The 17,164-nt window shown below is 43.0% G+C and overlaps 1 protein-coding gene across 3 annotated transcripts in view; it reads left to right on the top strand.

The window, feature by feature from the left end:
• LOC106561231 (SH3 and multiple ankyrin repeat domains protein 3) overlaps window positions 1-17,164 on the top strand; it is a 308,236-nt gene that overhangs the window by 42,658 nt on the left and 248,414 nt on the right. For all 3 annotated transcript variants that reach the window (XR_014379094.1, XM_082957270.1, XM_082957271.1), the window contains exon 2: window positions 14,598-14,801. Coding sequence is in view for 2 of the 3 variants with exons in the window: in XM_082957270.1 (XP_082813396.1) it covers window positions 14,598-14,801 (204 nt within the window). In the remaining variant the exon portion in view is untranslated. The remainder of the gene's footprint in view (window positions 1-14,597; window positions 14,802-17,164) is intronic.

The raw sequence follows: 17,164 nt of genomic DNA on the forward strand, positions 1-17,164 counted from the left end.
TGGAATCATGTAGTAACCAAAAAGTGTTAAAAAAAATCTAAATATATTTTATATTCTTCAAAGTAGCCACCCTTTGCCTTTTAACAGCTTTGCACACTCTTGGCATATATATATATATATATATATATATATATATATATATATATATATATATATATATATATATATATTTGAGATTCTTCAAAATAGCCACTCTTTACCTTGACAGCTTTTGGCATTCTCAGCTTCATGAGGTAGCCACCTGGAATGCATTTCAATTAACAGGTGTGCCTTGTTAAAAGTTCATTTGTGGAATTTCTTTCCTTCCTAATGCGTTTGAGCCAATCAGTTGTGTTGTGACAAAGTAGGGGTGGTATACAGAAGATAGCCGTATTAGGTAAAATACCAAGTCCATGTTATTGCAAGATCCGCTCAAATAAGCAAAGAAACGACAGTCCATTACTTTAACACATGAAGGTTAGTCAATCCGGAAAATGTCAAGAACTTTGAAAGTTTCTTCAAGTGCAGTCGCAAAAACCATCAAGGGCTATGATAAAACTGGCTCTCATGAGGACCACCATAGGAAAGGAAGACCCAGAGTTACCTCTGCTGCAGAAGACAAGTTCATTAGAGTTACCAGCCTCAGAAATTGCAGCATAAATAAATGCTTCACAGAGTTCAAGTAACAGACACATCTCAACATCAACTGTTCAGAGGAGACTGCGTGAATCAGGCCTTCAAGGTTGAAATGCTGCAAAGAAACCACTACTAAATAATGGACACTAATAAGAAGAGACTTGCTTGGGCCAAGAAATGCAAGCAATGGACATTAGACCGCTGGAAATCTGTACTTTGGACTGATGAGTCCAAATTTAAGATGTTTGGTTCCAACCGCCGTGTCTTTGTGAGACGCGGAGTAGGTGAACGGATGATCTCAGCATGTGTGGCTCCCACCATGAAGCATGAAGGAGAAGGTGTGATGGTGTGGGGTGCTTTGTTGGTGACACTGTGATTTATTTAGAATTCAAGGCACACTTAACCAGCATGGCTACCACAGCATTCTGCAGCGATACGCCATCCCACCTGGTTTGCACTTAGTCCCACTATCATTTGTTTTTCAACAGGACAATGACCCAACACACCTCGAGGCTGTATAAGGGCTATTTGACCCTTACACAGAAAGAGTGATGGAGTGCTGCATCAGATGACCTGGCCTCCACAATCACCCGACCTTAACCCAATTGAGATGGTTTGGGATGAGTTGGACGGCAGAGTGAGGAACTCCTTCAAGACTGTTGGAAAAGCATTCCAGGTAAAGCTGGTTGAGAGAATGCCAAGAGTGTGCAAAGCTGTAATCAAGGCAAAGGGTGGCTACTTTGAAGAATATAACATATATTTAGATTTGTTTAACCCTTTTTTGGACACTACATAATTCCATATGTGTTATTTCATTGTTTTTCGGTCTTCACTATTATTCTACAATGTAGAAAATAGTACAAATAGAGAAACACTCTTGAATGAGTAGGTGTGTCCAAACTTTTGACTGGTACTTACATTTCATATGGTATTTATTAATTTATGGCTGTCTATCATCCATTTCTTATGATATGTTACGAATTTGCAAAATGTACAATAAGTTACGAATCTGGAAAATGTACAATATCTTACGAATGTGAAAAACCTATGTTCTGAATTTCAATTTGTTGTGGCTAACGTTAACTAGGTGGCTAGGAGTTCATCCTAACGTTAACAAGCTGGCTAACATTAGCTAGTCTAGGGGTTAGGGATTAAGGTTAAGGTTAGGAGTTACGTTAAAGTGTTAAGGTTAAGCGAAGGATTAGATGTGTATAGTGATTTTGATGTCATTTTGAATATAACAATGTTTATTTTCCGCTCTGCTCGGTTGCTATGGTGACAAGACAACCCTTCAGGATGTGCTGTGGTTTTCAAGTCTATAAACTCTTTACAAAAGCATTTTTGTGACAATTCCATTGATTCCAATATGCTGGTAGAGCTAAATCAAATGTCTTAGTTGTTAGAAAATGTATTTTATTTTGAGCCAGGAGAGGTACTCATACTAAATGTATTTCTCACCTTTTGTCATCTCTAGTCTGGCAGCCAGAGCTGTTAATTGGTGTACATGTCATCTGTCTTGACTGTGGGTTGTCTAGGGAGAAACAGACAGGATATCCTCTCTTCTCTCTACACCATCACCTATTCTCATTTCTTCCCTGGTCGGGAGTGGGCTACAGTACTACAGTAAGAGCTAAATAATCCTAATAAAATAATAAAAACCTTAGAGTAACAACAGTTTTAGTAAGTAATACTGAAGTTGTGCACAATTATCAGTTTCTATTTAGGTTTATGTCACCCATTCAATCTGGTTTCAGAGCTGGTCATGGGTGCACCTCAGCCACGCTCAAGATCCTAAACGATATCGTAACCGCCATCGGTAAGAAACAATACTGTGCTACCATATTCATTGACCTGGCCAAGGCTTTCGACTCTGTCAATCACCACATCCTCATCGGCAGACTCAATAGCCTTGGTTTCTCAAATGATTGCCTTGCCTGGTTCACCAACTACTTCTCTGATAGAGTTCAATGTGTCAAATCGGATGGCCTGTTGTCCGGCCCTCTGGCAGTCTCTATGGGGGTGCCACAGGGTTCAAGTCTTGGACCAACTCTTTTCTCTGTATACATTAATGATGTCGCTCTTGCTGCTGGTGAGTCTCTGATCCACCTCTACGCAGACGACACCATTCTGTATACTTCTGGCCCTTCTTTGGACACTGTGTTAACAACCTTCCAGACGAGCTTCAATGCCATACAACTCTCCTTCCGTGGCCTCCAACTGCTCTTAAATACAAGTAAAACTAAATGCATGCTCTTCAACCGGTCGCTGCCTGCACCTGCCCACCCGTCCAGCATCACTACTCTGGACGGTCCTGACTTAGAATATGTGGACAACTTCAAATACCTAGGTGTCTGGTTAGACTGTAAACTCTCCTTCCAGACTCACATAAAACATCTCCAATCCAAAGTTAAATCTAGAATTGGCTTCCTATTTCGCAACAAAGCATCCTTCACTCATGCTGCCAAACATACCCTCGTAAAACTGACCACCCTACCGATCCTCGACTTCGGCGATGTCATTTACAAAATAGCCTCCAATACCCTACTCAATAAACTGGATGCAGTCTATCTGTCACAAAAAGAGCCGTGTTGAATAGACCAAACTGCAGCGGGAATATGGATACTCATATTTTAATTTTAAAAAAAGGAGTAAAGCATCCACTGGAAAAAAAACGATACACACGACAGGAACAGTCTTACAGGCATACAAAAACGCAGTGCAAGAACAACTACCCACAACCCCAAAGAAAAACACACACACCTATATAGGACTCCCAATCAAAGGCAACTCAACACACCTGCCTTCAATTGGAAGTCCCAATCACCAACACAAACATTCACACACACAAAACTGCCACGTCCTGACCCCAAAACTAATACAATAGCTCCATCTGCTGGTCAGGACGTGACAGTAACCCCCCCCCCCCCCCCCCCCCCCTCAAGGTGCAGACCCCGGAATGCACCTACCAACAGAAAACACCAACAACAAAAAATCCCCAACAAAAACCCATTAAACAATAAGGGAGGGAAGGGAGGGTGGCTGCCATCAACGGCACTGTGCTATACCCTCCCTCCCCAACCCACCTATCCTGGAGGTGGCTCAGGTGCAGCACGTGGACCTCGCTCCACCTTCGGCGTCGCCCACTTCGGTGGCGCCGCTAGCTGCGCCGGGCAGACGGGCCACTCGGCTGACCCTGGCAGACGGACCACTCGGGCTGGGCCGGAGGACAGGAGGGCCACTCGGGCTGGGCCGGAGGACAGGAGGGCCACTCGGGCTGGGCCGGAGGACAGGAGGGCCACTCGGGCTGGGCCGGAGGACAGGAGGGCCACTCGGGCTGGGCCGGAGGACAGGAGGGCCACTCGGGCTGGGGCGGAGTACTGGAGGGCCACTCGGGCTGGGCCGGAGGACAGGCGGGCCACTCGTGCAGCTCCGGGCAGTCGGGCCACTCTGGCAGCTCCGGGCAGTCGGGCCACTCTGGCAGCTCCGGGCAGTCGGGCCACTCTGGCAGCTCCGGGCAGTCGGGCCACTCTGGCAGCTCCGGGCAGTCGGGCCACTCTGGCAGCTCCGGGCAGTCGGGCCACTCTGGCAGCTCCGGGCAGTCGGGCCACTCTGGCAGCTCCGGGCAGTCGGGCCACTCTGGCAGCTCCTGACTAGCGGGCGGCTCTGGCAGCTCCTGACTGGCGGGCAGCTCTGGCGACTCTTGACTGGCGGGCAGCTCTGGCGACTCTTGACTGGCGGGCAGCTCTGGCGACTCTTGACTGGCGGGCAGCTCAGGCGACTCTTGACTGGCGGGCAGCTCAGGCGACTCTCGACTGGCGGGCAGCTCAGGCGACTCTCGACTGGTGGGCAGCTCAGGCGACTCTCGACTGGCGGGCAGCTCAGGTGACTCTCGACTGGTGGGCAGCTCAGGTGACTCTTGATTGGCGGGCAGCTCAGGTGACTCTTGACTGGCGGGCAGCTTAGGTGACTCTTGACTGTCGGGCAGCTCAGGTGACTCTTGACTGGCGGGCAGCTCAGGTGACTCTTGACTGGCGAGGCTGGGCTGACGCACTAGACACCTGATGCGTGGGGCTGGTACTGGACGTGCCAGCCTGGAGACACGCACCTCCATGCTAGTGCGTATGGCGGGAAACACCGGACCGTAGAGGCGCACTGGCGGTCTTGGGCGCAGGGTTGGCGTCACCCCTTCCGGCTCGATGCCTACTTCACCCTGGCACATGCGGGGCGCTGGTACTGTGCCTACCGGCCTGAAAATCCCAGGCCTCACCACAGCCCCAACCCCAAAGCACGGGACCTGTCCAGTCTGCCCTACAAGGGTACGGGGAGCTGGCCTGGGGCTCCAATCTCGCCCCGCCAATTAGCCCTTGTGCCCCCCCCAAAAAAATTATTGGGGCTGCCTCTCGGGTTCTACCTGCCTCCCAGGCAGGTTGTCACAGTGGGCCCGCAACTGCTCCCATGTCCAGTCAATCCTCTCCTCCAATACATCCAGCGACCAGGAATCCATCTCCTCCCAAGCGTGCTGCTTCCAATAGTCCTCCTGTGGCTTCCTCCTCTTCCGCTGCTTGGTCCTTTGGTGGTGGGTGGTTCTGTCACAAAAAATGTCGTACTGGAGAGAAGAGGACCAAGACGCAGCGGGAATATGGATACTCATATTTTAATTTTAAAAAAAGGAGTAAAGCATCCACTGGAAAAAAACAATACACACGACAGGAATAGTCTTACAGGCATACAAAAACGCAGTGCAAGAACAACTACCCACAACCCCAAAGAAAAACACACACACCTATATAGGACTCCCAATCAAAGGCAACTCAACACACCTGCCTTCAATTGGAAGTTCCAATCACCAACACAAACATTCACACACACAAAACTGCCACGTCCTGACCCCAAAACTAATACAATAGCTCCATCTGCTGGTCAGGACGTGACACTATCACAGTGCCATCCGTTTTGTCACCAAAGCCCCATATACTACACACCACTGCGACCTGTACGCTCTTGTTGGCTGGCCCTCGCTTCATACTCGTCGCCAAACCCACTGGCTCCAGGTCATCTACAAGACCCTGCTAGGTAAAGTCCCCCCTTACCTCAGCTCACTGGTCACCATAGCAGCACCCACCTGTAGCACGCGCTCCAGCAGGTATATCTCTCTGGTCACCCCCAAAGCCAATTCCTCCTTTGGCCGTCTTTCCTTCCAGTTCTCTGCTGCCAATGACTGGAACAAACTACAAAAATCTCTGAAACTGGAAACACTTATCTCCCTCACTAGCTTTAAGCACCAGCTGTCAGAGCAGCTCACAGATCACTGCACCTGTACATAGCCCATCTATAATTTAGCCCAAACAACTACCCCCTCTCCTACTGTATTTAATTATTTATTTATTTTGCTCCTTTGCACCCCATTATTTTTATTTCTACTTTGCACTTTCTTCCACTACAAATCTTCCATTCCAGTGTTTTACTTGCTATATTGTATTTACTTTGCCACCATGGCCTTTTTGCCTTTACCTCCCTTATCTCACCTCATTTGCTCACATTGTATATAGACTTATTTTTCTACTGTGTTATTCTACTGTATGTTTGTTTTACTCTATGTGTAACTCTGTGTTGTTGTATGTGTCGAACTGCGTTGCTTTATCTTGGCCAGGTTGCAATTGTAAATGAGAACTTGTTCTCAACTTGCCTACCTAGTTAATAAATAAAGGTGAAATAAATCAAATAAAAAAATTGTCAGTTAGAGACACAGTAGGACCCAAAAGCATAATCAGTGCTCTAACTGCCACTTGCTCTAGTCTGGAGCAATGAAGTAGTGACGCAGGATATCGTACTAAACCACAAATTACCTCTAAATCCTGAGGCATAATCACAAAACTTTTAGTGGAGCAACCACTGTATTTCCTCCATCACCTCTTTCTGTCATGCCCTGTGTAAAAAAGCTGGGGTGGGGCCTTGTCCCATATATGTCCACTGAGATAAGCTCATCCAAATGTCTCCGTTTTATAATGTTCACAGCATGGCTCACTCATAAGAGGCTTTCAAAGGACTTTTTGACAGTTTCTTGGTATCATTGCGTGTAATCTCTCTCAATCGATACACAATACCCCATAATGACAAAGACAAAACAGGTTTTTAGAAATGTTTGCAAATGTATTAAAAATAAAACACTGAAATATCTCATTTACATAAGAATTCAGATCCTTTACTCAGTATTTTTTTGAAGCAGCCTTGGCAGTGATTACAGCCTCGAGTCTTCTTGGGTATGACACTACAAGCTTGGCACGCCTCTATTTGGGGAGTTCCTCCCATTTTTCTCTGCAGATCTTCTCAAGCTCTGTCAGGTTGGATGGGGAGCGTCGCTGGCTGGGCCACTCAAGGGCATTCAGAGACATTCAGAGCCACTCCTGCGTTGTCTTGGCTGTGTGCTTAGGGTGGTTGTCCTGTTGGAAGGTGAACCTTCATTCCAGTCTGAGGTCCTGAGCACTCTGGAGCAGGTTCTCTCTGTACTTTGCTCCGTTCATCTTTCCCTCGATCCTGATTAGTCTCCCTGCTGCTGAAAAACATCCCCACAGCATGATGCTGCCACCACTCATGGCTTGGTTTTACCTCATGGCTTGGTTTTTGCTCTGACATGCACTGTCAACTGTGGGACCTTATATAGACAGGTGTGTTCCTTTCCAAATTATGTCCAATCATTTGGATTTACCACAGGTGGACTCCAATCAAGTTGTAGAAACATCTTAAGGATGATCAATGGAAACAGGATGCACCTGAGCTCAATTTAGAGTCTCATAGCAAAGGGTCTGAATACTTATGTAAATAAGGTATTTCTGTTTTTATTTTTAATACATTTGCAACAAAAATGTTTTATTCTCTTTCTATTATGGGGTACTGTGTGTAGGTTGATGAGGATTTTTTTTATTTAATCCAATTTAGAAAAAGGCTGTAACGCAACAAAATGTGGAAAAGGTCAAGGGCTCTGAATTTCTTTCCGAATGTACTGTATATTTCAGGTCCCTCAGTCGAGCAATACATTTCAAACACAGATTCTACCACAAAGACCAGGGAGGTTTTCCAATGCCTTACAAAGAACGCCACCTATTGGTAGTTATGTAGTTATAGGAGAAAACTGATGATGGCTCAACAACATTGCACTTACTGCACAATACTAACCTACTTGTAAAAGGAAGGAAGCATGTACAGAAAAAAATATTCCAAAGCATGCATCCTGTTTGCAATAAGGCACTAAAGTAAAACTGTTAAAAAATATGTCCTTAATACAAAGTGTTATGTTTGGGGCAAACACATCACATCACTGAGTACCACTCTTCATATTTTCAAGCAGGGTAGTGACTGCATCATGTTATGGGTATGCTTGTCATCAGCAACAATTATGGAGTTTTTTTTAAAATAAAATAAATAAAATAGAGCTAAGCACAGGCTAAGCACAGTCTACTTTCCAACAGACAGAGTAGACAAATTCACCTTTCAGCAGGACAATAACCTAAAACACAAGGCAAAATATACACTGGAGTTGCTTACCATGACAACGTTGAATGTTCCTGAGTGGCCTAGTTACAGTATTGACTTAAATCGGCTTGGAAATTCATGGCAAGACCTGAAAATGGCTGTCTAGCAATGATCAACAACCAACTTGACAGACCTTGAAGTATTTCTTTAAGCATAATGTGCAAATATTGTACAATCCAGGTTTGCAAAGCTCTTAGAGACTTACCCAGAAAGACTCACAGCTGTAATCGCTTCCAAAGATTCTAACATGTATTGACTCAGGGGGATGAATTTTTGTCTAATCAAGATACATTATTGTTTTATATTTCATTCCTTTTTTACAAATGTTAGAATTTTTCCTCCACTTTGACATTAGAGCAGTTTGTGTAGATCGTGGACCAAAACATTGTAATCCATTTTATTCCCACTTTGTAACACAACAAAATGTAGAAAAAGTAAAGGGGTGTCGAATCTTTCTGAAGGTACTGTATGTCCTCCTTTTGTTCTCTACTGTCATTTCACCGACTAATCGCTGCTGTAGGTGAAGAAAGTGCTGAGTAAGGATGGTAGTAACTATCTGTCTCTTTTTCCTTCACCTCCTGCAAAGAGGCCCGGTCCCCTTTCTCAGGGGACCGGGCTTCTTTGTCTTTCTTTCTCTTCCATGCATATTCATACTTGTTTTCATGTTATCATGTACTCTCTTCTCTACCCCCCCCCCCCCCCTCTTTCTTTCTCTCTCTCTATTCTATCCTATCAGGCTGGCCCTGCACTGCAGTTCATAGATGAAGAAAGGGAGGAGGGAGATATTCTTTAGGGAGAGAGGGGAGGCAAAAGGGGTGGCTGGTGGGAAGGAGAGACGAGGGAGAAAAGAGGATAATGGAAAAGGAGGGAAAGAGGGTTAGCAGATGGGAGAGAGGGGAGTGTTAGCTGCACAATACAGTAGACAGAGAAGGCAGACTTTACTGGATATGAAGAAGGGAGGAAACAGAAAGAAGAGAGGGAAAAGCTATTTGGATGAAAAGGAAACTGTAAGCGAAGAAAGGGCGCTGAAAGTCTGTCCAGCCTCAGTGTAGAACAACAATGGTACTGAGAATGCTATGGTGTTTCACACCAGACAGTGGGGAGAATCTTGACTCTACTTATCGGTTTTTATTGATAGCTCTGCCATATTTTTGCGCCATAACTTGGTCACAGCATCCATAGAGAGGTTTGTGTTTTCCCCCTCGTGGGGAGATAGATACCCATCTGCAGGATTTTGCCACAGCTCTAGGAGGATCCTCAAGACCTTGATTAGCTGAATCAGGTCTTAGAATACTCCTTGCTCCAGCCAAACGATACGCCACGCTCATGGACGTTAGTTTTTTCTCCGCAATGAGTCTGGACCTCCCTGAGGATTCTAAAACGCAAACACATTCTAACCATTCTGATTGGTCCGAAAAAACGATGGGTTGGGCCAGAGCCAAAACACACGTGGGTGAAGAGGCGTTTTGAAAGAACATCATTGGCTTTGATACTCTGTTTAGAGATGACTTAGTTTTGTACGACACTCCTCCATTTGACATCACCACAAAAACTTCAACGATGGCAGTCTCAGACTGAAATACTGTATGTAGCTAACATAGAGCAGTGGAAGAAGTCAGTTTGATTTGTCAGGAAGTATTTCATAGCTGGAGCAGTAAACCATTGTGGAATTTAACACAGATTAAATGCAGCTGTGGACAATGGCATTTGTCAAAATAGGCTATACAAAAACTGTCTGAATCAACTAGGCCCTACAGCCAAGTTTAATTGAAGAATATGTTAGGTTGTATGGTTTTTAGGGTAAGATGCTATCACAGCAATCAGCATCATTGGTAAGTTTACTGGAAATGCAACTTTACTAAAGTGAATACAATGTATGGGTCTGAAGTGAATTAGCTAAAAGAGTATGTGTTCTCTGTTCTATAATATCAAATATCAAATCATCTTTCAAAGGTTACTTTCTTTATGTGAGGAAGCAGTAGCAGGGAAAAGTACTTGAAATGTTTTACCATGAAAAGAACCCTAACTAAAACACTCAACCATTTCCACTATTTTATTTGCAGTTTACTTCACGTTTCCTTTCAGAGCTCTGGAGAAGGGATTTAGAACTATTGTACATTGAATCATTAATTTAAAGTGTTTTAATTTAAACTGAAATACAATGTCATTGGTGGAATATGTGCAGAATACCCATTGACAGATAGTGTATAGTATTGGTTACAAACATTAATGTGAATTTGTCTTATCACAAATCTGACAAATCTTTCTCCTAAACTTGCCCCAAGCACACCTTCACTCTTCTCTCTCCTTCATTCTCCTCTCTTCCTCATTTTCTCTCTACTTCCGCTCTGCTGTCCCTGCACCTTGGCTGCAATCCTCATGGTCTTCAGGAAAGCCTGGTCTCTTCGCTTGGTCTTCAGGTTCACAGTGATTACAACACAGAGCATCCCCAGCAGAGCACAGGTCATCAGTGGAGTGTGTAGTTGATGCGGAGGTGGTCCCTCAGCTTCCTCTCCCACTGAGCGAGGAAAATCTGTGTAAGAATCCACAAATATAGAATGAGCGGCAAACAATGCTCTCCCTCCATTAGTAAGCACATGTAGTAAGAACCCAGGTCCTCTTTGGTCAAGTTGGTGATGCGGAGAGAGAAGCTATTCTTAGGAAACTTCAATGCTCCCTAAACTTCTTTATGACAGGCATGGTGTATCTCTATCTGCTGGTGGCTCACACTCAGTCTCTGCTTCTGTGTTAGTGGTAACACATTCCAGGTGAAGATGGTTGAGAGAATGCCAAGAGTGTGCAAAGCTGTCAAGGCAAAGGGTGGCTACTTTGAAGAATCTCAAATATAAAATATATTTTGATTTGTTTAACACTTTTTTGGTTACTACATTATTCCATATGTGTTATTTTATAGTTTTGATGTCTTCACTATTATTCTAAAAATGAATAAAATAGTAAAAATAAAGAAAAACCCTTGAATGAGTAGGTGTGTCCAAACTTTTGACTGGTACTGTGTGTGTGTGTGTGTGTGTGTGTGTGTGTGTGTGTGTGTGTGTGTGTGTGTGTGTGTGTGTGTGTGTGTGTGTGTGTGTGTGTGTGTGTGTGTGTGTGTGAGTGTGTGCGCGCGTACCTAGGATATACTTTATTGTCCCCGAGAGGGAATTTTTTTGCCTGGGTGCCAGTCTGTTTTTGCTCTCTTGCCAACTCCCTGTGGAATTGTGATACCAAATGTATATTTGATTTATTTTATCGTTATTTAACCAGGTAGTCCAGTTGAGAACAAGTTCTCATTTACAACTGCGACCTGGCCAAGATAAAGCAAAGCAGTGCGACACAAACAACACAGAGTTACACATGGGATAAACAAACGTACAGTCAAAAACACAATCGAAAAATCTATGTACAGTATGTGCAAATGTAGTAAGGCTAGAGAGAAAAGGCAATAAATAGGCCATAGTGGCGAAATAATTCAAATTTAGCATTAACACTGGAGTGATAGATGTGCAGATGATGATGTGCAAGTAGAGATACTGGGGTGCAAAAGAGCAACAACAAAAAAGAATAACAATATGGGGATGAGGTAGTTGGGTGTGCAATTTACAGATGAGCTGTGTACAGGTACAGTGATCTGTAAGCTGCTTTGACAGCTAATGCTAAAAGTTAGTGAGGGAGATATAAGTCTCTAGCTTCAATGATTTTTGCAATTCGTTCCAGTCATTGGCAGCAGAGAAGTGGAAGAAAAGGCGGCCAAAGGAGATGTTGGCTTTGGGGATGAGCAGTGAAATATACTTGCTTGAGCGCGTACTTCGAGTGGGTGTTGCTATGGTGACCAGTGAGCTGAGGTAAGGTGGGGCTTTACCTAGCAAAGACTTATAGATGACCTGGAGCCAGTGGGTTTGGCGACGAATATGTAGCAAGGGCCAGCCAACGAGAGTATACAGGTCACAGTGGTGGGTAGTATATGGGGCTTTGGTGACAAGACAGATGGCATTGTGATAGACTACATCCAATTTGCTGAGTAGAGTGTTGGAGGCTATTTTGTAAATGACATCGCTGAAGTCAAGGATTGGTAGACTAGTCAGTTTCACGAGTGTATGTTAGGCAGAAATGAGTGAAGGAGGCTTTGTTGCGAAATAGGAAGCCAATTCTAGATTTAATTTTGGATTGGAGATGCTTAATGTGAGTCTGGAAGGAGAGTTTGCAATCTAACCAGACACCTAGGTATTTGTAGTTGTCCACATATTCTAAGTCAGAACCGTCCAGAGTAGTGATGCTGGTCGGCGTGCGGGTGCGGGCAGCAATCGGTTGAAGAGCATGCATTTAGTTTTACTAGCATTTAAGAGCAGTTGGAGTGTCACGACTTCCACCGAAGTCGTTTCCTCTTCTTGTTTGGGCGGTGTTCGGCGGTCGGCCTCACCGGTCTTCTAGCCATCGTCGATCCACTTTTCATTTTCCATTTGTTTTGTCTTGTTTTCTACACACCTGGTTTCCATTTCCCTCATTAAGTGTTGTGTATTTAACCCTCTGTTCCCCCCATGTCCTTGTGTGGAACTGTTTGTAAGTGCTTGTACTCTATGTTACTGGTGCGCGTCGGGTTTTGTACCCATGTAGGTTATTTTTTTTGTATTGCCGTGGGTTTTGTATTAAACTGCTCCGGCTATTACCTATTTCTGCTCTCCTGCGTCTGACGTTCCCTCATTAAGTGTTGTGTATTTAACCCTCTGTTCCCCCCATGTCCTTCTGTGGAATATTTTGGGTGGCACGGACTCTGGCACTCAAGCTAGGGACATTTGTCTTGGATGATTATAGGAGTGCATGTGTGTCTGTATGTGTGTGTGTGTGTGTGTGTGTGTGTGTGTGTGTGTGTGTGTGTGTGTGTGTGTGTGTGTGTGTGTGTGTGTGTGTGTGCACCTGTCTCAACAGTGTGTTGAAAACAACCCCAGCAACCTCCATGGCGACCTCATTTCTCTTAATCTCTTCCTCTCTCTCTCGGTTCTCTGGTTGCCTATCTTCCGTTAATGTTTTCTTTCCCTGTGTCCTGTAAAATAAAGTAAACTCCAGTCTTTCTCAAAGGTAAGAGGGTGCTGGTTTCAAAGCTGTATTTGATGTCAGTTTTGTAGGGTTTGGAGAAAAACAAACTATTTTCTCTGAGCAAGAAAATAGCAGAAGAGGAGTCCCTGAAGAGGGAATGACAGTGTTTGTGATAAGAACAGTCTCTCTCTCTGTGTGTGTGCGTGTACGTGCGTGTGTGTGTTGTTTAATTGTACAGTGAAAGGCAGAGTAGAGACATTGGGAGGATGGTGATGCTGCTGCTATGTGGTTTTGATACTGGTGTCTAATAGTTGAGGTGTTGGTGATATGATGGTGATGTTATCACTGTACACACGGAGCTGTGCTGTCTTTGTTCTATGTTTGCGTTTAGACATGTGGTTGCGGTGTACTGATGGGAGGTAACAGATGTACTGTGGTTGTGGTGTACTGATGGGAGGTAACAGATGTACTGTGGTTGTGGTGTACTGATGGGAGGTAACAGATGTACTGTGGTTGTGGTGTACTGATGGGAGGTAACAGATGTACTGTGGTTGTGGTGTACTGATGGGAGGTAACAGATGTACTCTGGTTGGATGCTTGTGTATTGATGTTGCAGTGATGTATTGGATTGATTTACCACTGGTGGGGTGTATCCACCTCTTGAAAACAGTTTTCGCTCTCTCTCTCACTCCCTCTCTTCTCTCTCCGTTTTCTCCCTTCTCTCTGAATTCTTTCTGTTTTCTGTATAGCTCAGCACTCCACAATGTGGTAAATAGAAGGAAGTGTTTTACCAACACTGTAGGTCTCCCTTAACAGGTTTTACGTTATATACAGTATATAACATGTACGGTTTTAATGTTATAGTATGATTAGGAATAAACCCTATACAGTGTGCATGAATAGATGGACTGCTGATAAGATGGTCACTGATGGTCATATCCTGAATACTGTATGGCACAGCTGGCTTCAGTCCTGCTCCTGAGCCAGACACTTAACCTCAATACCTCCGGGTAACATTGAGAGCATGCATCATGATGTATTATTTAAATGTTAAGGTATGCTAGGGGCCTGAGATGGGAGAGCCTATGCCAGTGTTTAATCTGACTTCCTGAGTCTAGTGCTGCAATCTCTTATCTGGTCAAGGGTTTCTAGCACCACCCTTTTGAGTGTTCTCTATGGCAGGAAATAATTGATCAATGATTTGATAACTGTGTGAATTATTTAGTTCATTATATATGTATGTGCATGATCTCTCTCTCCCTCCTCTCTCCCTTTATCTCTCTCTGTACTGCGGTCTGTACGGTGGTGTAAGCGTTGCACTGGGATTGTGTGTGTGTTTTCAGTTGTTTAGGTATTCACACACTGTATTATTAACCACTCCTAACTCATAACTGTCCCTGCTCTCTCCTCTCTCTCTTCAGAAATGTATGAAGTTCGATGTGGATGCTCCTATCTGGTTATCTAAGCAGCATATCCTGTGTACTCTGAACCAGAGCCTGAAGGACGTGCTGAACTACGGCCTCTTCCAGCCAGCTCACAATGGAAAGGCTGGCAAGTTCCTGGATGAAGAGAGACAGCTGAAGGAATACCCACTGCCTTCTGTTACACCTGTACCATACCTGGAGGTATGCCTGCACCCTCTCTCATTAACATCCTATCTTTCTATGTGTGTGTTAAGGTGCATTTAATATGTGTTGTATGTGGATGTTTGTTTCTGTGTGTGTGAGTGTGTGTGTTCTCTGTCCTGTTGCTGTCCTGTTTTTTTTTTGTTCTAGTTTATTGGGTTCATCAGCTTTAATATTGCAGATAGATTGTGGCTTCCATCAATGTAATTGTCTGCATAATTTCCAATCCCCCATAAATTGTTTTGTTTCCCCTAACCCTACCACCCCTCCCCTAATTGGAGTAAACTAATGGACAACAACACTTAGGCTTCTACCTCCAGTTTACACATACTATATAAATTTTACGGACATAGTATAATTTACAATATTTATATTTTGTTTGTTTTTAGTCCCATCCTTCAGCTACCCTCAACCCCTTTCACATATCTCTGAAGACCATTCAGTTTCATTCTATTTGCCATATATTTTTCAACTGTGCTGTGAAGTTTCACAAAAGTTCTGAACCTTTCCATTCTCATAGGTTCAACAAATTGTAAATTAAAGATAAACATTTTTTCGAAGAGTATTACTATATCATTGATCGATTGGCTATGACTTTTCAAATCACCCAGCAGTGCTATTTGCAGTTAGCTGCAGGTAAATGTTACAATTCTTCAGCCCTTCTTGAACCTGTGACCAAAAACAAGCAGTACCAAAACAAATGATCAGGTGATTCTGTCTCTTCGCAGCAAAATCTATAGAGATGGGATGGTTGTATCCCCATATAAATAACATTATATTGGTTGCAAGAATTTTGTATAATAATTTAAATTGAAAAAGTTTTGAATCTGGCGGCGTTATGTTTATCAGTTGTTACCATGTGCCATGGAATCGATACACCGAAAATCTCTTCCCAATTATTCTATATGGCACAGCTGTCAATTTTTTGGTCATTTAGTGAAACTGGTATACTTTTTTATTCATCACAATTTTCTTTAACCAATTTTGGTCTTTAATGCAGGGCCGACAGACAAGTTCCTTACTTTCTCCCCCTTCCACTTTCTTCTTCCATTTTTGCGGTAATGCTGCAATTAGTTGGTTGTAATTTTCCATATATTTTTTTTTGCTACATGTGTGACATAACTCCACCAGTCCTATTTATGAGATAATTTACAAAGATTATACGTATTTTATTTTTTGCATCATGTTTTTTTTTATCAATTAGTATATTTGAGTTTAACCATAATATTTGTTTTCTGGTGGATTAAACTGAAGTTGAAACCAACTTTCTATGGATTCTTTTTTTAAATAGCGATATTTTGAAGATGATTTCATTTTCAAATAACCCTAAGTGAGAGGTTGTAATCTGAATAAAGCTAAAAAGGCCATTCTTGAACGTGGGGTGAGATATTCTTACTAATCTGCTAGAAAACCAGTTCAGATTTAAGTATAACTTTTCTAAACCTTTAGTAAGAGGTCTAATGCTTTAATACTTAATAATTTCTGCACTCTGAATTAATATTTATTATATAAATAGGCCTGTTTCATTTTGTCTGGCTTACTGTTCCAAATAAAATTGATTATTTCTTGCTAATATAATTTCAAAAACAAGTTGGTAGGTAAGGCCATAAGCAAATAGGTAAACTGGGATATGACTAAAGAGTTAATCAGGGTGATTTTTCACAAATAGAAAGGTATTTTCCTTTCCATGGTAGCAAGATCTTATCTATTTTTGCAAACTTTTTATAAAAATGTATTGTATTGAGCCACTTGATATATTTGTTTGATCTGATCTAACATTTGGATGGCCATAATAAATAGATATGCCAATAGTGGACAACCTTGTTTTACTCCACTTGACAGTTTAATACTTTCTGAGAAGAAGCCATTATTTACTGTTTTACACCTAGGGTTACTATACATAACTTTAACCCATTTGTCACGTCCTGACCAGCAGATGGAGCTAGTGTTTTAGTTTTGGTCAGGACGTGGCATGTTTGTGTTGGGTATGTTTGTATTGTTGATTGGGACTTCCAATTGAAGGCAGGTGTGTTGAGTTGCCTTTGATTGGAAGTCCTATATAGGTGTGTGTGTTTTTCTTTGGGGTTGTGGGTGGTTGTACTTGCACTGCGTTTTGTATGCCTGTAAGACTGTCACTGTTGTGTTTATTCAGTGGATACTTTACTCTTTTTTTTGAAAATTAAAATATGAGTATCCATATTCCCGCTGCGCCTTGGTCCTCTTCTCTACATGACAACTTCTGTGACACCATTGTATAAGATACAGTGCCTTTGGAAAGTATATAGATAGACCCCTTGACTTTTTCGACATTTTGTTACATAAGTCTTATTCTAAAATGTATGAAATAAAAAAAAATCCTCAGT

This window comes from Salmo salar, chromosome 10, assembly GCF_965601325.2.
Source record: "Salmo salar chromosome 10, fSalSal1, whole genome shotgun sequence".
In the NCBI taxonomy this organism is placed as follows: Eukaryota; Metazoa; Chordata; class Actinopteri; order Salmoniformes; family Salmonidae; genus Salmo; species Salmo salar.